The sequence below is a fragment of the Pleuronectes platessa genome, chromosome 7, assembly GCF_947347685.1.
Source record: "Pleuronectes platessa chromosome 7, fPlePla1.1, whole genome shotgun sequence".
NCBI lineage: Eukaryota > Metazoa > Chordata > Actinopteri > Pleuronectiformes > Pleuronectidae > Pleuronectes > Pleuronectes platessa.
The window spans coordinates 24,520,081-24,541,309 of NC_070632.1; the positions used below are offsets into that span (position 1 = coordinate 24,520,081).

At 41.5% G+C, this 21,229-nt stretch overlaps 1 protein-coding gene across 1 annotated transcript; it reads right to left on the reverse strand.

Annotated features, from left to right (window-relative positions):
* Positions 1-13,679: 13,679 nt before the first annotated feature.
* On the reverse strand, positions 13,680-21,223 carry LOC128444975 (prosaposin receptor GPR37). Its single transcript, XM_053427708.1, has 2 exons — positions 19,836-21,223; positions 13,680-15,048 (listed from the first exon to the last, which is right to left on the reverse strand). The coding sequence occupies exons 1-2, from the start codon at positions 20,787-20,789 to the stop codon at positions 14,221-14,223; spliced, it is 1,782 nt and encodes a 593-aa protein (XP_053283683.1). The 5' UTR covers positions 20,790-21,223; the 3' UTR covers positions 13,680-14,220.
* Between the last annotated feature and the right edge of the window lie 6 nt (positions 21,224-21,229).

A 21,229-nucleotide genomic window follows, 5' to 3' on the forward strand; every position in this document is an offset into this window, starting at 1 on the left:
TCTCGCTTTGCACCCGGGGACCAAATCTGTTGGTAATGGGATTAAAGAGTAACCCAGCTCTTTCCTGTGTAGTGTTTATGAGACGTCCATATTTGTTGTTGTTGTTATTGTTTAAAGATGAAACTAAATTTCTCCTTGCGGGAATATAAACTGAACTGACTAATTATCTAACGCACCATGAAATGTTATTGCTAATGTCTGGTGTTTTAACTTTACACCCTACAGCCTGGAATGAAACCAACACTTTGACAAGACTTCCCTTTTAAATAAAACTAATGAGCAAATTGACATTTAACACGTATTTTGAAAATAAAAAATAAAAGCTTGAAGTACATATCATGCTTGTTCTACATATTCCTGTTCATGATTTCCAGAAGATGATATCTGATGCTTTATGTATTTTCTGTCTTGTGCCATCATGAGATTGATACGTTCAGATTGAAATGTGTGAAGTTATTGCCATGCAAATAAATTCAAACACCTAGGATGAATTGTAATATTTTGTATTTATGAAAGTTTTTTTTCCCCCATCACTTTCAGCTGTGTACTATGTGTTCTGTGTTTATTAGGAAATGTTAGCTTATTGATATGCAAAACTAAGTTGAGTGATTATGATTGAAATCATGTGTGAGCTTGTTGACACTGTTTAGTTCATGTAGCCAGAGTGTTTGAAATAGACACATTTTATCAGACTGTGGCAGTTGTTGAATACAATTAGACTGTTGAGAATAAAATACAATAAAACTGGGAGCTTGCTGTATTTCCGTTGTGGTCCTTCTTCAAGTCAGGCAAGGCAGACACAACACATGTATGCAATAACATCACAATCATTTATACAAGAAAAATAAACTTCAGATAAAACAGGATGTTTATTCATCAACCTATCTGTACCAAACCCCTAGAAAAAAATCTGTTCAGAGATCCTGCCACAAAGAATAAAAACTATTTTCCCTAATGGAACCGTTTGATCTTAGGTGCCATCCACACTGTTATGGTTTATCTTTAAATTACTCTTTGGTAATTTACTCACACCAGCCATCCACATTGCAGTGGAGTTCCGTGGCCATCAAAATGCAGATGCCTTCCCCATGAAAGCACAAGGTTCATCTTTAGGTTCTCCACAGACAGTTGTGTGGATGAAGCAGCACATATAGGTGAAGCTTTTCAGTGAATACCCCAATCAGGCAACTTTTTACATTGTAATAATGCTATTTCATAACTTGTACCATATGATGACAAAGATTGGTTCATCAAGAAACAAGTGTGTCTCTAATCTTATTGGCTGCTATATGACATGCTGATTTTGTCACAACATATAGCATTTTGATATACATATCCATATACATTATTTTTATGAGCTTTAAGTTGGAGCTGGAGAGGATATTTAAAAAATAAAGTCACTTATCATATGACATGGTTGATCATTTGATCATCAACTATTTGTGGAGATATCTGGAAAATTGTGTGTTTCAGACTATATTCTTGTTCACTTTGACCTTTGATCAGCTCGAAAACCTTTCACTTAGTTTAGTGGAAATCCATTCACATCATCTATCTAAAACACACACACAGAGACACACAGACACAGACACACAAAAACACACACACAGGTGAAAACAACACCCTGCTTCAGGCTTTGCCGGCATGCTTGCTAATTAAATAGTAATGATTTGCAAACAGAGAACAATATTATTTCTAAAGGTAAGAGAGAAACAAAGATATTCCTCCTGAGTATCAGTGAAGTAGCAGGATCACAAATCACTGACTGATATATATTGTGCGAACACACATGTTAGCTTGCACCATAAACACACGGCAAAAGACTGGCTCAAAGAGAATGAATAAAAGCTGCATCATTGTCTGTATCCCCTGCTGTTTTTGACACACACACACACACACACACACACACACACACACACACACATTCTCTCCCTCTCTCCCTACCTCTCTATAATCAGATTGTATATAATGACAACAGCCGTTTTGTGATATCGGCTATATTTACATGAGATGATCACTCATCACTCAGTTTAATGAGACGCACAGATAAGTGAACCTTATATTCACAGGGGCAGCACTGATGATTCTCTCATAGTTTGTCCAAAGTCATTCAATATGTTGGCGACACTGACTAGTTACTGTTCAATAAATAATTAATGTCATAATGGAACCTAGTACCAGGTAATTTTCACTGACAAGTTAATGCTCACTGTCGTCATGTAGTGAAGGGTTTGTAGTGAATTACTAGTGTTTTTTACTTACCCACTTAAATATTGCTTCTCTGCATTAAACCTGACACATTTAAAAAAAAATTGAACCTGAAGAAATATAAAACCGGTCAAGTTAACACATCAATTAGTGAGGATTCAGAAGAATCATTGAGAGAGTTTATCAGCTCACAGCTTCACAGATGTGAAACACATCTGCCTTATGTCTTTGAATTAATGTGCAGTTAATTAAAAATGATACAATTCGATGAGCATATCAAACTTTGTCATAATAATTTACAATCAATTTTAAAAACTGGAATACAGATAATTATTCATGAAATTATATTCGGCCATATGTTTTAATGTTGATACTCAATAATATTCGGAGGTATTTTTAAACAAGAAAACAAATTATCTTGAAAGTTAATTATCTGTGACACACTGACAATTATATATTGGTTCGATGTCAAAGTGAACTGTCTTTGCTGTACTTCATGTTACTGTCCTGCAGGGGGAACAAGAGCTCTATATCTTTTACCCACTTCAGCCTCATACAGCTGTGTGATGTCATGTGCTCAACAGACACAATACACAGCAATTCTCACACTTACTTATTTAATCCTGAGGTAAAACTTAGAGATTGACATACTCAAATATCAACAACCATTAAGTTTTCCCTGATATGATCCATTTGATTTGATTTTCTTTCAGATTTTATCACGACAGTCAATACAACACAACCCAACACAACACAACACAACACAAGACAACATAAGACTGGCCTTTCTGGTACAGACCACATTCAGAGGAGGGGAAGTGTAAGAAACAGTCTCCACATTGAGCAGTGAAAGCAGGTAAAGCAAATCACTTTCTAGCAGTGATTCCAGAACATGCTACCATACTAGCAGCAACATCACACACTCACACACGCACACACGCACGCGCACGCACACGCACACGCACACACACGCACACACACACACACACACACACACACACACACACACACACACACACACACACACAACAAATAATGGTTATTGCATTGCATTGCATTGCATTGGAAATTCTATCATTGTAAAGTGAAGCTTACTTTTGGCATAATCCCACTAAGGGAAAGTAACACTCCGACAGGGCCAACATATAGCGACAAACAGATTTAGAGTGTCCATCTTCATGTCTTTGGACTCTTGGAGGAAGCCAGAGTTCCCAGAGACAACCCACACCGACACAGGGAGACTGGCAAACTCAAACTGGGATTCAAACAAAGACAATTCAGGTTGTGAGGCTAAACAAACATTTCTAGAACAAGTTAAAAAAAGCAGTTCCAAGTCACAGCTCCAACCTTAAGCATGACAAATGATTCATGTGGTGAGCCAGTTCTCTTTCTCTTGGTGGACACGACTTCCAAAAGAGTGAAGGAAGACGCATTCTAACCTAAACTACAGGACAGACATGATGAGACAAATGGCCAGCCTGCCTCCATCTGAAGATAAAGTTGTGTGATTGGTCGGTTTTTAGGACTAGTAATGCCACCATCCATTTTTGATTGAAAGTATGTCCTCTGGTTGTCTTTGTTTAAACCTGATGAACCTTTTTTTACTGATCACTTTCACCTTTTTCTCAGGTAAAGCAACCTGAAGGTAAAATTAGGGACTCGGTTACTTCTAGAATAAACCTAGTTGTTATTAACATTTACACACATTTTATATATGTATAGGTGGAAGACTTAAAAGTGACATTGTAATTACAATATTCTGTTCTTCATGTGTGTATATCTTACTGTGGTGTGGTGTTTACATTAAACTCCAGTTCAGCCTTGAATGGCAGAGCTTACTTTAATTAACAGTGACTCTGCAGCAAGATCTGGGTTGCCAGGTATTGTGCTGTTTGAGTTAAAAGTGTATCTAAGATCATTTCTAAAATGCTTTATTATATGACGAAATTCAACTTTTTGTGTCTAGCATCAAGAGCAAATTGGGATTTCTTTGAGGCCTGGTTATGCTTTATTGTGGTGCACAGCACCCTTACTCTTCTACTATTGGGTAATAAATTGCCTGCCTCAAGTCAAAATTGGATCGCTAGTATCTGTGGGGAACTCAAATCTATCTACATAAATCTTCCTGGGGAGTTTAACCCCCAGGTGGCATTCAGGGTTCACTGGTCCACATGGTTTTGCCTCAGTCACAAAAAAGAATCTGAAAACTGAACACAACTTAGAGTTATAAAATAAAACTCATTCTGCATATGTGGAATGTGCAGTGATGAAACACATTCATTGTTGCCTTGTATGAATGACTTGCATCCTTGCACAGTGGGATTTAATGTGAGGACTCAAGTTTGACTTGGTCTAACATCCCTCTCATCCATATGCAGGACTGGCAGCATCAGCTGCTCTTTCAGAAGAATCCGGCCTCTGAGTGACGGAGCTGCTCTGATCAACGGCCTGACTGTTGTGTGCTGTATGAATATTTCATGTCTGGGATCTCTTCCTGGTTCCTGCTGTGACCTGCAGGTTTGACAGATCTCTGCTGAAGTCACTCTGAGCTGCGGAAGAGCTGGATTTAAAAAGATTATCGTGAACATATCAAACTTTCAAGTTTTTACAGTAGTAGACATTTTGCACAATCTGGAATGAATATCCTTACTCTGAAACTCATACAGTAGCTCTCCATGTGCATTTATACATATGCAAATTTGCAGCTGTGGTTTAGGGGGAAGAGCTGAGGGGCTGCATCCTTCAGAGGAATGTGCAAGAATCCTTCTGTTGATGCAGACACGTTAAGGCTGAACTGAATGAAAACCGTCAGGTCAACGGAGGATTTCCTATTTCCCATCACAAGCTTTATGCGGCCTTTTGAGCTGCTGCACTTACTGCAGCTCAGTCAGCCGCCTATTAAGCTGTCCAGGTTCACAAATGAAATGTAACATATCATGTAAATAACACAACATTGACATTGTATTGCCCCTTGTCGTTTGTAAAATTTGTACAGTTGGTTAAGTTTGAAACCTAAACTTTATGATAACAAATTGTTTCCTGACTTTGTTTTGTTGAATTTGCTGCCACTCCCACACTTGGGTTTTTCCGCATGATTATTTTCTTTAAACAAACAAATCCAAATCTCAATTTAAAATGCCAGCTATTTTCAGCTGGCCCCTGTCTTTGCAGCTCAGTTTAGTTCAGTGTAGCTTCTCCTTTACGAGCTTCATTTATGTCCTCCTGAGTCTCTGTGTCTCGTCCTCTGGAAGCTCCGCCGCTGCCTTTTGAATCCAGGGAGAGTTGATTGTCCAACTGAGCTGTTGCAGTCCCCTCGCCCTGGTTCCCCTGGAGCTGCTCACTGAGCCACCACCTCACCGCCATATTCTCTTTTTGAAAAGTGAGCCATCCTTCATCCCATTCTGAGATATACAGGCCTGAGAAGATCCACTAATTTACGGTGTTTATTCAGAATGCAACAACTCATTTCTCTGGTGCATATGAAGGAGTCTTTGATTGGGAAGCCTCCAAAAGGTGTGGCCCCTGAACTGGGATTAACCAGGTCCACTTTCTCTAGTTGTGACGTTGTTGTTCTGTGTGTTCAAACGCTTGAATGTGGGAAAAACATGGATCCTGTAAACAAAATATGTTGTATTTATGTTCTTAAAAACAGCACATAAACATTTCTTTCTATAATTTTTAAAATAACGAAGAGCTAAGAAAAAGGATCAGGTGTGATAGGCCTATATCGTATTTCCTAAAAATGTTTGCAATGGCTAAAAGTTTGGTGTTGGAAGATATAAATTGTTTGCAATTGACAAAAGTGAAACATTAGAAAAGTGAAACATTAGAAGCTAATTTTAAAAGCTTGTACATTAATGATTCATAAGGGATGACGTCAGATATTCAGTACCTGGTGCACCAACATTTTCTGATTACTCCAACACAACAAGGGGCTACACTTAACAAGGGGCCAAACAGATTTCAGTTGGGGCCACTTGGACATGGGGAAAAAATGGCTTGAGTGTAGATCAAGTTAAAATTCATTCATGTTTGTTTAAAATTAACTTTGGAAATGTCACTTTGACAAAAGTTGAACTGCTGTGTAGAAAATTATAACTCAATTAGTGAAACAATCTAGAATAACTCTGGTCTAATTTTTAACATCCACCGCAAATAAGTTCAAAATACCAGTTGGTGTGAGGGACAAGGCATGTGCATGGTTTTTTGTGTGAATGGATCCTTTATATATTTTTCTCCGGGAAATTAAGAAAAGATAAAGATTACATTCTGGTGTAGTGTTGGCATTAGAGAAAAGGTTAGGATGTCAGCAAAACCCCAGATTCATTGTGAATACTGACAGCAAATCCCCTCCTAGCTTTCTGTGCGTTTATGGGCTGACCCAACATGAAAAGTCTGGGAGGGGGGGAGTCATAGAAAAGACTCAGTTGAGTAAGAACACTTGACAACAGCTGACTGAACTCCAGCCTGCTCCTGGTGGAGCCTTCACCCTCTGGGATCTGGCAGCCCGGTCCGGCCCAACTCCTGCCTGCATTATTATCTGCTCTGTTAGATGGAAGCTGTGGTCAAGGGGGGATAAGAGCTTTATTGTCCTGATTCTTTTCCTTTGTTGGGGATTGCCACATTTCTAGGTCACCGGCTGTGACTGAACTCCCCGCTGCCCAACCGATGCTTCACTGAGGGAATTCACTCCCTCCCCCATGTCCCCCCCCACCCCCATATTTTCTCTCAGCACTGTCAGGGGGGAACGCAATTAGAAATCAGCTCCGGGCAACAACAGCCAGGCTGCGATCTACCAAACGATTCCAGCGTCTGTTTTCTGTCGCAGCAGATACATTATGGATGCTGACTCAAGCGGTTTGTCAAAAGGCTCTTTCATGGTGATAATTGGGCGGACGGACCTTCAGATCCTTCCCCCCCATTCTCATTTCGCCTCATAATTATCTTCAACCTTTCACAGTGATCACTCTCACTGGGGTTAAGCTCACATTAATGTTCTTGCCTGAGGTTTTTTGCCAAATATTCGTTTTGGATTTTTTTCAGGATTAGATTTCTATAGCAATGCCAGTGGTTCTTGAAATGGAAATGTCAGCATGCTATCATGTAAAATATTTAGACAATTATGATTAGTAGGTTTACCATGTTCACCATCCCAGCACCAAACACAATGTACAGCTGAGGCTGATGCTATTTAGATTTTAAGTAACTCATCATGTAGGGGAAAATATCGTGTTTGCAAGACTTAAAGGGATAGTTGACCTAAAAATGGAAACTGTATTTAGCGTCTACTCACCACTATGCCGATGGAGGGTGGGTGAAGTGTTTGAGTCCACAAAACACTTCTGGAATTTCAGGGGTAAACAGCGTTGCAGCAGAATCCAATACAATTGGAGTAAATGGTGACCACTTCTTCAAACGTAAAAAAAACACACAAAAAATCTGCCTCCATACTGCTCGGGTGGTGTCATCCAAGTGTCGGCAAGCCCTGAAATTCATATTCGACACAAGAAGGCGTAACTTACACCAAGTTTTAAACCTAAATATCCTCTGGTATCCTCCTCGGAGGTGCGTTCACATTCTCACAGACACACAAGGCAACCTCACACACTGTCGTCCAAGGGCATGCATGGGTTGCGCATTTCCATCACTGAATGCGCTAGTATTGCTACTTCCGTTAGTGGAAATTTTGTCTTTCAACTTGGTGTAAATGACACCGTTTCGAGTCGAACATGAATGTGGGGGCTTGCAGACCCTTGGATGACGCATACATTTTAATTCTTTTTTTTATTTAGTCTGAAGAACAGGTCACTTTCGCTTCAACACTGTTTACCCCTGAGCCTCCTAAAGTTTTGTGTGGACTCAAACACTTCATCCAACCCTCCATCGTCAGAGTGGTGAGTAGATAATGAGTGAACTTTCATTTTTATGTGAACTATCCCTTTAACCCCAACCTTCTATACACAGTATGTATTACTTATTAGTTATCGTTTCTTGTCACAATTTACAGACTCCAGTTTGAATATTTTTACAGCTTTTCAACCAACAGACAGTGAAGCAAACACAAAACACAAAATCTCAGCAGAAATAATGAAACTAAACATCTGCTGTAGTGTAGCAGGAACTTATGCAGACCGCCTCAAGTTTCTCCTCTTTATCTTTCCAGGCTGATTCAGTTGGTTTTGTACAAAAACAGATTGGATGTTAAGAGTCTGCAGAGAGAGCTGGAGCAGACGTCTGGAGGTAATCTTTAGAGCGCATCAGATCACAGCGGCTGTCAGAAAGCTGCTGCCACAGTCAGTCGCCATTAGATGTCTGCAGCCGACGGCACGACGAGCTGCTGCCCAGTCCCAGCTGGTTGGCAGCAGAAACACTGTCACCTGCAGGAGAAGAAGTGGGTCCACGTTCAAAACACACAACGAGCAATGACAACGTATTGAATCCTCACATAAATGGCACAAATAGGATTCATATATGTGGAGATATTTGTACTGAACTTATGAAAAGTTGGGGAAAATGTGTGGCTGTGATCCTTGATGGAGCATACATAGGGAAACGGAGGAGAATGAACTTGTGAAAGGAAGCTAACTTCTGCTAATTTACGCTAATTCACACACTCAAGGGTTTTAACCCTGACTGTCAGCACCGACTGGCTCAGACTGGAACAGACAACTTGGTCCCGTCAGTCATCATAACCAAATCCCACTGATAAACAACAGCCGTGAGGTGTTTCCCCTCTGAATGTGCTGGAGCCAGTTCGCAGGGCTCCTGCATATCAGTCCCATCGCCACATTGGAACTCGACACATTCTCACCTCTGGCATGTGGTGACAGTTTGTCTGAGTTTGTCAGGGCAGAAAATCCAATCAGGTCAATGGGTACTGTCAGGACTGAATTCATTCCAGTTTTTTACGGAAGGGTGAAATAATGGGAGCAACCCCCCCTGGGCACCTCCCACAGGAAGTCAGACAGACTTACATATGAAATTTGACAACCACTCTACCACTGCACTGTCTCTGCTACCACGGGACCATGGCCAAGAGAAACAAGGATCTACATGTGCATGTTAAGATATTGGAGGGTAGAAAAGGGGTAACACGGATAACAGCCAGTGGGTAGTGCCATTAATTATCTATACGATGCAGATAGAGGTTAAACAGCTCACTCTTATGTTTCCTTCAAAAAAATTGTCTGGCTGCAAGTTTGAAGTAAAACAGTTAGTGGTACTAGTAGAGAGCAAATAATGTAGGTAGATGACGTTTTCTAACTCTGCTCCACAGACTGTTTATAAAACGCTCTGCACACAACTTCCAGCTCACAAACGCTAAAAAAGTGACAGAATATTGTAGAACTGTTTGAGGAGGACTCACAAATGTCTGAAGTAGCTGCAGAGCATCAACACAGGCCTTTTCAAACAAGAAGATGTCGAATGGGCACTGCACTAGATAACATCATTTATAATGCAGACAGGGTTACTTAAATGCAATCTTTGTTAAATGGAATGCATTTTATTTAACTGAATTGTTCATTAGACACTGAAATGCTCACTGTGCGTCCTTCATTTATTTTTGCCTAGCATGATGACATGACAAGTGATCAGTTTTAACCATAGTTGGTACAAAAGATACTTTAGTACAACACATCATTAGGAAATTAATTTAATGATTAGTCAGGAAAAGGATGATCATCTGGTAAATATTTTGTCTTTGACGTGACCAAATACAAATAAATTCAGACACAGCAAGTTTGGGTGTAATAATGATCACAACATTTTATCTGATATTTAGTTTTTAAGCACACAGCAGAAAGAAGTTACCTGAATTTGCATTGTCCAGAACAAGTGGGTTTGTTACCCTGGTAACCTGGCGTCGGTCCACCAATCAGGGGCCAGTGCTCCCAGGATGTCCATCTCATCTCATCTCATCCCAGAGAACAACCCTGGGAGCAGTTAGGAGAAGGTCAGTGAGCAGCTTGTTCGGGAGCAGAGCCTCAGTGTACCCGTCGTCCCATTGTTTCTAAATGAATGGGGCTGTCCAATTACTGGAGCAGGGACCAGGGCCTCGTTCACAAAAGACACGAACATGCAAGTTGGGTGCCAGAGAGCAACTCAGTGCCAAACTGGAGATTAGACTAGAATGTGGTTAAATACAACAAGTCCTCTGGGTGATCCTGGTTTGAATACAATTAGACATTAATGTTACTTCACCATCCAAAGACTGGAAAGCTATGAATACAAGTTTCACTTAAGTTTCATCTTACAATCATTTAATATTAATCATATTTTCCATCTTTTCAATAGCTTAATCTAACTTTATTGAGATATTTAGAACTTCATCTAATTCATCAAGAGCATGAGGCGTTCAGGTGAGGCAGTTTGGTATCGGACTTTTCTTACAGCAGCACTAAAATCAAACTGAATTCCTGACTATGAAACAATCTTCACCCATGTGAGTATTTAATGATACAAATGTATATTATGTTACATACGTAAAATATATGGCATATATGCTTTTCAACAACAGACTGTAAGATAAATGATCTGTCTTTCTCCCGTTGTACAAAAATGAAGCTAGAACACTCGTGATACAGGTGCTTCAATCTTGCACTGATGATGTCATCTGCGGCCATATTCTGGCAGTATTTATCATGGTGTGGAGCTGAGGTATACACATCAGAATCAGAATCAGAAAGTATTTATTGCCAAGTAGGTTTACACCTACAAGGAATTTGCTCTTGTTATTGGTGCATACAATGAACATAGAACATAAAAACATAAAAACACAATATATACAGCACACATAAGAAAAGCTATAAAAAGAAACAATATATTTTTACTCACTATTTACTTCTTATTTACTCCCTTTTTCTAATATTTATACAAAGTAACATTTATTTAGACATAAACGTATCTAAATAAAATATATATAATAGATAAAAGATATATAAAGTGAAGTAAAAAGTGAAATGCAAGATGCAAGGCAGTGAACAGTGTCAGATTAAAATATGCAATGTAATGCAGTATAATATAATGTAATATAATGTGTTAATTTAACACTTCCTTGAGGTGTGGGGGCGGAATAAAAGCTTGACCAATCATGAGTTGTTTCAGCTCGTTTCAGGCTCTATATATAATTTTAAAGAGCAAATTAAAAACAAACTTTCTAGCATTATAAACACTTGAACATATAAAGGTGTGATGAGAACTACCTTAAATGACGGCAACCATCTTTGACGAAAACAGAGGAGGCGGAGGTTTATGATCGATACTCCAACCAGCCACCAGGGGGAGATCAAGATGTTTTGGCTTCACCTTTGGGAGCCGCCATGTCCTCCATCTTTATATACAGTCTATCATTTCAATGTCATATATGCTATATATAAAATATTGGTGAATTGCCCTTGGATAGCATGGATTTGAATTACTGTTAGAAGTATTGCACACACCCTAACCTTGTTTTCATGCCCAGTGTGCAAGTCAACACTAGTGGTTCAACCCATTCACTGTAAGAATGTGTTGAGCTAAAAGCAGTTCCACCAGAAACATGTGCACACTTGTACAGAAACCTGTGAAAATGGAAGTCAGCCTCGTCCTCTACCTGTGAGCACAGTCTGAGCTGCTGCACATTTATTTAAACCACAGAGAAGCTGTTCACAGTCCAGACTGCACTGGTTCAGACCAGAAACCATCAGTGACAACTCCTCTCTGAATAACGCAGCCTGGACGGGCTGTCTGTTTGTCTGCCTGTGGTACTGTGGCTCTGTTCACCGAGGCGGCCAGCTGAGAGGAAGACTCCCTCTGTCGTCAAGACAACGGTGGACGAGGACAATGGGGCGCTGTGTTCTCCTCCCGGCTGGGCGGCGACGGTGACGACGAAACGATGGCGAGAGACAAGACAGCTGAGAGTGGTGCCGAGCTTGACTCTGCAGATAAACTGACATTAGAAGAAGAACTGTTTGTTCTGAGGATTTTTATTTATCTGAGAAAATAGCACAAATTAAAAAATATTAATGATGTTCTTTCATTGACAGTGGCTGCCTGATGGAGGTTCAGCTGTTTGTTGGACTGACTGTAACATGTTGTGTTGGGTCTGAACAACGGCGACTGTGTCCTCTGGATGGACAGCAACATCAACTGTCTGCTTTTTTGGGGTTCATATGTTTCCTCCTCATCTTCTACCAGCAAATAGGACCTCACCAAAAGTATCTTTGCTAAATTTCAGGATAAACTTTACATTTCTGGCTCCACTTCTGGTGGCTCGTGGCATCAAACTGTCCATAGTGGCTGTGCTCTAGCCTCTGGTCACAGCAGCATGATTTTAGTGCCTGATGTTAGACAATAACAAACAGAGCTATTGTAGGTTCTGGGAGTGAAACTCAAAACATATTTTTTTCCGATCGACCTTTATGGGTCTCAGATCTGTGGCCTGTAGCAGCAGGAAAATGTATAATTAGTCCCTATATGTACATTTTTTATAAAAAGTCAAAAGATAGTAGCCTGTGCATGTAAAAACTTCAGCTTGTACAGCAATTTGGTCAATCCAGTCATTCAGCTTGAAAACATGCTGCACTAACAGTTGACAACAAGATGTTATATAGTTGAGGAACTGATTTGGAAAGCTAAAGCCTAATTTTGGGTTTGGGTTTCTCGCTATTTGTCCATACATGGCAACAGCAGCAAATGCTCATGGGTATTGTAGTATTTTAAGAAAGCATGATTTCCCCAAAACTCGTGTCTTTAACATGCTTTATCCAGGACAGTCTCAATAAAAATAAAATTGAAATGTAAATGGTTAAAACAGATCTAGTTCATAACTCATAATTAATCATTTATATGCCTGGAGCTGAAACCAGGTCCTGCTAGCGAGGAACACAGTGCTAGCTTCTTAGCTAGCTGCTAACAACCGGTTAGCAATTATATTATAATATAAATTGGACTGCAGGCTATAAACGTAATATAGTCCCACTTATATGACATTGAACGTGAATGTGGCATCAACCCTATTCAAGTTGTTTGCTATCAGTGGGAGTTTGTGTATAAATGTTGAATATGTTTACTTAATCCATAACTTGAGGCGACAACTGAAGCAAACTGATTTTCCTCCACAAACATTAGAATGATCTACATGTCTTAAATGTTAGTTAAAATTATTTCAAAATTGAGTTGTTGAAAAAAGTGACAGTACTGTTTTGTTTCTGCCTATTCACATAATGTAACTCTTTAAATGCACACAAGGGTTAAACAACTACTATGAAATATCTTTTAATCCAAGTGACACTTTTCAAGTGGCTAACAAACCTGTCATATTACAGACTAAGTGAAGAGCTGTTTTGTGTGAAGAACTAAATACTCACAAAGGCCTGATTCACAGGAACATCAGCTAACACAACACAGCATCTACAGACATTTGTGTTACTGTTCATCCCACTGAAACAACTCACACAGGGACAGAACAGATTATACGCAACTACAGATGCTGAGAGCAGGTGTATTTCCAATACAACAATCAAAGATAACACTTTATTGTATATCACCTATTTCATTTCCCTAAAGTTTAAGGGTATGCATAACAGGAGTAAAAAATAAATTACATGTTTACATGGAGCAACAGCTGCTTATAAATTCAACACAACTAACTAAAATAACTAAAATAATTTCCATTTGTCCAACACATGAAATAAAGACATGGGACAGAATAAATGATCAATGTCCAATAAAACAGTGACTACAAACAAAAAACAATGAGTGCAGATTGAGTAAAAATACTTGGGAGTTAATTAAAAAAACTAAACAAATAAATTCTATGAATTAATACTGTGTTTGTCTCATATAAATTCTGTAAACAGTGAGTGGACAGGCAATGTTTTCTGTCTGTCAATGAAATGGGAAAATTGTGGATACATCCCAGAAATCTGCAACCTGAGAGGACAACACATCCACCAATCAAAGCCTTAATCAGATCACAGGACTGATCAAGAACAAGCTCCACTTAACACTGCTGATCTTTGACCTTTGTCCTCAGCAGTGTGTCCCCACAGCTGCATAGCTAGTGGAGGTGGACGCCTCCCTGCGGATTGTGCTGAACGGTGAGAGCTCCAGCTCGGTGGTGTTGCACTCGTGTTCGGTGTCGCTAGCGCCGGTGGCTCGGGGCGAGCCGCACTCAGCACAGCAGCAGCAGCAACAGTCCAGGAAGGCTTTGGTAAACGGCTGGCAGAGGAAGAACAGTAGCACCGGTGTCACAGCTGACTTACAGAAGAGCAGCAGCTGGCTGACCAGATGCAGGATGTCCAGTGCTCTCCTTGGAACGCTAGCCGCCATGTAAACGCTGATGATGTTGCAGATGTTCTCCGGGATGATGCAGAAGCCATAGAGGATGGCCAACGCCACCACAGTGCAGTTCATCTGGCTTTCAAGCTGGATCTGTTTCTGGCTGCCGCGGATGCAGGCCCGCTCGGCGTGGCGGATCTTGCGAGCAGTGAGGAGCGAGCTGCAGATGGTGAACAGCGTTGGCAGACAGAAGTAGCAGCCAAAGTACCACCAGAGTCGTGCACCATCATAGGTGAGACCCAGGACGTAGAGTGTGTCTGGGAGCTCGGTGGAGATCCGGACCACGCAGCGCTCGCATGGTGTCACGTCGGGAGGATCGCCATCCTCAGTGACCAGCTGACGAATTAGCAGCTCGGGTAAAGCCAGCAGCAGAGCGCCCACCCATATGACGGCCAGCTTGGCTGTGGTGGACGCCCAGTTCTCAATCATCTCATAGTACATCTGCACATTGGTGGCGGCTCGGAACCGATCGATGCACAGGGCGCACAGCGTGAAGGTAGTGACCCCGAGAGATGCCACCTGGGAACAGAAGAAACAAATTTGGTTACACTTTGAAAAACGTTCTCATACATGTTCTGGGGGAAATGACCCAGGAGAGAAAAGAGCGACAATTTTCTGAGAATCGACTGGAGACTCTCTTGAGATAGATCACACCCTCCTGTCAACCTGTTGATGTACAAAACCATGAGGACTCAGTAGTTAAACAACATTATTACATGAGTGCTCAGTGCTCATCGGTCTTACCGCACCCATCTTTGAAGTTATGATCTCAACTACACGCCTGCACCTTTATCACTGTGACAATACACCTGACAAAACTGGCTCTGGGGCAGTTCCTGCAGACTAACTGTATAACCTCAACTATAACAACTACTTGATTAACCTTTACCTATAACCTTCCCACAAACACATCTTCATCTTAAAAGTCAACCATTTACACTTAGGTAACTTGTTTTTTGTCCATTTAATGTGACTGGGGGAGAGCGTGGCCTAGGGGATAGAGCGGGTGTTCTGCAACAAGCAGGTTGCCGGTTCGTATCCCACTCTCTCCCATCTGCATGCCTAAGTGTCCTTGGCAAGATACTGAACCCCTTAATGGGCTCTCATAAATGCTGAGTGTTCTAAAAATGTAAGTCGCCTTGGACAAAAGCGTCAGCTAAATGTAATGTAATGTTCAAACAGATTTAGGGTCCCACAAACTATCTGGACCACACAGACTCACAAGGTGAAAATAAACCAGCCACACTGTTGTTGCTGGTAAATAAAGAGTTGACAATGAAAATATAAACCTTGAATGTTCACCTAAATAATGATGCGATGACCATCAGAATTCAGTCAACAAAAAAAGAGAGAAAGGTTATAATATATTCAAGTAAGGAAGAGGAAATGTTGATATGTAAAGAGTAAAGTTTTATGTAAAGGTCAGAATATTGAGTCAAAGTCAAATGTTGTAATGGTTGGTAGAGTAGATAATAAACACTTTCCGTTTGAACATCCACCGCTATGACCTTTCTCAAAATATTTTAAAAACTTTTCAGAAAATATGATATCGTCCCCAGTCACTGTGGCTCTAACTGAGATGGTGCAATAGACCAAGGGAACCCTTTAATTTGCAAATGGATCCTCAGAGCTGACAGAGCTATTTGTCCGACTCTTTATCTTGACGGGATATGTCCTGCTTTCAGTGATCAATCTCTTCCGATCTTCAAAGGAAATGTTGCGAGGGGTGGGGTTACTCCAAAATACAACACAACAAACTTAATCAAGCACCTCCAGAAGCATCATGCTAAAGAGCAAGAGTTCCTGCAGTCGAACAAAAGAAAACAAGGAGACATGGCGAAGTAGTTACCTTTGGCGGATGTACTGCAAAGATGTGAGAAGCTTTAAACTGACCAAGTGAAAGCGTCAAAAATAAAAGTGAAGGGTCTGTAATTTCTTGTCTTGGATGCCCAACCCCTGTCGGCCCTGAAAACAAAGGATTTTGTCGCTTACGTGAACACTATTTAATATTTTATTAATAAATACAAATTCAGTTCATTATAATCTGTGTAAATTTGTAAAAAAAATTTTTTAGATTGGAAGGTAATGATTAAGTCAAGCCTGTTTTCAGTCTCTTCCACATGACGAGGTATCAGAACTCAAAAAGTTGGATCGGTGCATCTCTAATTTTCACACACACACACACGCAACATGCAATAGAAAGTGGCCCTGAGACTATTATAAAAAAAATACATGCAAATAGACACAACACGTGCAAAGTAGTGCTGTGAGTATTTGGTATTATTTTGAGTATTTGGTAGTATTGTGAGTATTTGCTTGTGTTGTGAGTATTTGATAGTGCTGTGGGTATTTGGTAGTATTGTGAGTATTTGGTTGTGTTGTAAGTATTTGGTAGTATTGTGAGTATTTGGTTGTGTTGTAAGTATTTGGTATTATTGTGAGTATTTGGTTCTGTTGTGAGTATTTGATAGTTTAGTGAGTATTTGGTTGTGTTGTGAGTATTTGATAGTTTAGTGAGTATTTGATCGTTTAGTGAGTACTTGGTTGTGTTGTGTGTATTTGTATTTTTTTTTTTTTTGCAGCACATTTGTTATTCAATTGATGAACAATTATTATATTAATGAACAGTCAATCCCATATTAAAATAAACCATCAATAAAGTTTTTTTAGAAAAGAATACGTCATTGTCATGTAGGTCATCATCTCAAACAAAGAGCTGCTGCAGCTAAGAAGCTTAAACTCAGAAAAAACGTCCTTTTGTTTTCAGACGCTTTTCACTCATCACAACCAGCAGCGAACACGTCGAGCTGCAGCGGACGTTCACATGTTAGTGACCAGCTGATGTAAGTCAGCGTTGTCAGCTTCAGCTCAACAACATCAACACAGAGATGACAAGCTGCAGTGGGCACATGCACTACATGGCAAAAATACACGTGGACATTGCAGCCATTGTCAAACATGTGATTATAAAAGCCTCTACTCCCCGTGTTTCAGGTTTTTAAAGCAGATCTCTTTTGCACTGCACTTTTAGTGAAGTCCAACACTAACATGGGAGATAAGGTTTGTCTCACACTCTGAGAAATAAGGTTTCTTTATGCACATGAATCGGTGCACAGGCAGAGACTCTGTTAATTAGAAACCAGAAACATAGATAATGGGAAACACACTAAACAAGAAAAAATTGTCCCAGGTCAAAACAATAAAGCATCTGTGGAAGAAAACCCCCCAAATGATCTGCTCTTAGACCTCTTTGCTCTGTTTACTTGGATGGAGACAATCCAGTGATCAGTAGGGAAGTGTGTGTGTGTGTGTGTGTGTGTGTGTGGGGGGGGGGGGGGGGGTCCATGTTGCTAATCTCAGTCTGGTCAGCAGGCGTTGTCTTATTTTCAGCAACCTGATGTGACACTGATCAGATTAAACAACCTTCACACGAGGAGACATTAAACCCTGAGTGTAAACCCTGAGTGTAAACCCTGAGATCAGTCTGGAGCCGCTCTGATGTGACCTGACATCTGCATCGGTGGATATTTGACTGTGTAACATGCACCCAGTAAACGTCACATTTGTAACTCATTAAGGGTTTAATACATGTGCAATAAACTTTGACCTAAATTCCTGCAGACACAAGACACTTCATCTCCATCTGATTCCGTTAAAGTTCAAGACTTTTACAATATATTAAATTTCATAGTTACGATTTAAAATTTAAACTCGTCTGATCCTCATGTTTAGTTATTTTTAGATCGAGCTCGTTCAGATCTGCCTTGGACCAGCTCTTAGTTCAGCTGCTATAGGTGTAAATTGTTGGAGGACACATGACACATGGAGCTTCTCTTTCCTCCTCTACCTCTTCCTCACATTAATGTCTCATCAATACATGTCACTGACATAACTTGTTCCTCAGAGTTCTTGTCCTCTGCGGCTGCAGGGCCTGGATCGTGATCGAGGTGGCAGCTCATCGTGAATTATGGTTACAACTAGATTACTCAGATTTATGATATGCCTACTCACATATACTATACTGACCATATCTCTATCATGAAAATTGCCTTTACTGTTCCCTTCGTCTCTGGAAGACAAACGTTTTCATTAATGTTGTTGATTTTAGATTTTTTATCATCTAACATCCAAACACAGCATATCTGCTATTTGTTTACCATTAGGAGAACAGAGCCCGTCACATTCCACACATACTCCCTTCTCTCCTGGCAATACCCAAGGCCAGGTTATCGATAGAGGGTAAACCAGGGGTAAATTGTAATGTCTAGGCTCAGGGACATTCATATCTAAATCTAAGGTCCTAAACAGAGAGGCTCCAACTTCTCTCCTAATCAGAGCAGAGGTAGAGAGGCAATATACAGGGACACATGATTTAGATATGCTTGTTCTAGGTTTAAGTAACCAATAAGATGCTAGTACATACAGGTAAGATAGATAGTGACAGCATCTTTCGGGACGGAGATAAAATGGGATGCTGTGGGAGTCATCTTCAGACCTTATTTTGACAGTTGCTCATGTTTCTCTGTTAGTGTTGGTATTGTTTCAACTGCTGGAAATAATATATTACAAAAAATATTATTTTGTTGATGAGCGCGGTGACATGTGGCGTCTATTGCACTTCTGTCTGTCCTGGGAGAGGGATCCGTCACATATGACTTTCTCTGAGGAGTCCATGTTTTCCATGAGCTAATAGGGTTGATTTGGAAGGGTAAGGGCAGAGGATGATGCTCCCTGTGAGAAACTGTGTTTGGTGAATATAGGTTAAACAAATACAAATTGATTGATTGATTAACTAACTGATTGATTGACTGATTAAAATTAGCCTACATCAGTGGTTCCCAAACTAGGGGCCGCAGGAGGAGGGTCACAAGATGATTTCCAGAAATTAAATACTATTCAACATTACAATAAAGATAATTCAAAATGGCATAAGTTACTATAATCAAAAATACAACTTCCTGTGTCACCATGTGTCAGCATCAGCTAGAGCAGGTGTGTTTACAGCTTCACAGGAAACAGCATGTGCACGGAGATGGATATATTTTTTCCTAACTTGTTCAAATCAATGTCCTCTGGGATGATGCAGGTCATAGGTCAAAGACTGAACCGGTTGGTTACCTATGGCCTACATCACACATGATTTGATTTTATTGCAACGGAGTGCAGAAACATATAAACCTGTTTGAAGTAGATGGAAAAGAATGATGATCCTCCTTTATACCTGAGATCAGTTCACTCATCAGACCTGATCTCAGTAACACACCCCATGTACGCGCACCCATCACCCTCAGAACCCCTCCTCTCACCTCCAGGTACGGGATGATCCTGCACGAGAACTCTCCCAGCAGCCAGTTCTTGGTGAGCTCGTGAAACACCACGAGCGGCAGGCAGAAGAAGATGATGACGAAGTCCCACAGCGCGAGGTTGGCCAGCAGCGAGTTGGAGATGCTCCTCATGTAGTAGTTGTGGCACACGATGCACATGACCGACACGTTCCCGATGATGCCCACGCTGAAGATCACCACGGCGAGGATCATGACCACGTACGCCCCGTAGGACTCCGCGGTGACCGGGAAGAACGGATTCCTCAGCTGCTTGCGCCTGGTCCGAGGGTTCACCGGCACGAATGGCGTGGGGTCGGGAATGTCCGGCAGAGAGTACTCTTCCTCCTCATAGTCGCTGGTGTTGAGGCCAAAAGGTGCCTCGGCCTCCTGCTCTTGCGCCATGGCCACGGGCAGAGCCTCCCATGCGCCCGCGGCTTCGTGCTGCAGCGGCTCGGTTGGCTTCTCACTGCCGGGGTCTGCGCTCCGCCTCTGCCGCCGGTTGTGTCCGGTACTCGCAGGGATGCAGGTGAGTCCATGCCGGGTTTGTTTCTCAAGTTCTCCTGACTTGCATTCACTTATCCGCGGTCCACCGATTTTGTTTCCGTCCGCGCGTAAAGCTTCCTCTCTGGGTACAGGTCGGACTCCCTTTTGCGGGTCACTTTTACGCACAGAGCGCCGGTGTACCTCTGTCCCCCGAAGCTCAGAGAACGACCTGTTTACAGTCTCCAGCCACGAAACCTGCGCACTCGCACCGCGCGTCCCCTCACTGTGCACCGAGCTCACAGTGCGCCATGCCCGGCTCTGCGCATTCCTGTCAGCGTTGGTGGATTCATAATGAGGACTGAAAGTCGTCTTTGTTTTGTGCCCGTGGAGCTGACTCGCCACGGCCTCGCTACACAGCCACAAACACAGAAACCTCAGGAGTGGAAGCTGCATCGTGTGGTTCCGTCTAACCCCTGAGATGAAACCGTGGGAACTCAAACGATCCGTTCATCTCTGGTCTGCTGACAAATCCTGACACGAAAAGTTCAGTTTACCTTCGTTTGTCACGAAAACAGCTTTCACCGAATCTATGGTCGCGTAGGACTGTGGAACCTGATGTCGGGTTCAGGTGCGTCCCGGAGCAGGTCCAGTCTGGAGGCATCACCAAAGAGACCAAAGTCCGCAGCAGAGCAGTGTCCTAAGAGTGGACTGGAAAAAGTTAACCGACTCGTGTGCTCCGCAGCATGAGATGGAGCTGGGGGGTGGACAGCTGAATCACAGTCCCCCCTGCGTTAATGAGAGTTTCTCCAAGACGAGCTACACTGGAGCGCCTGGAGAGACACACCCGGAGGAGACGCTGAGCTCTGCCATGGAGGCAGGAGAGGATCCGACGG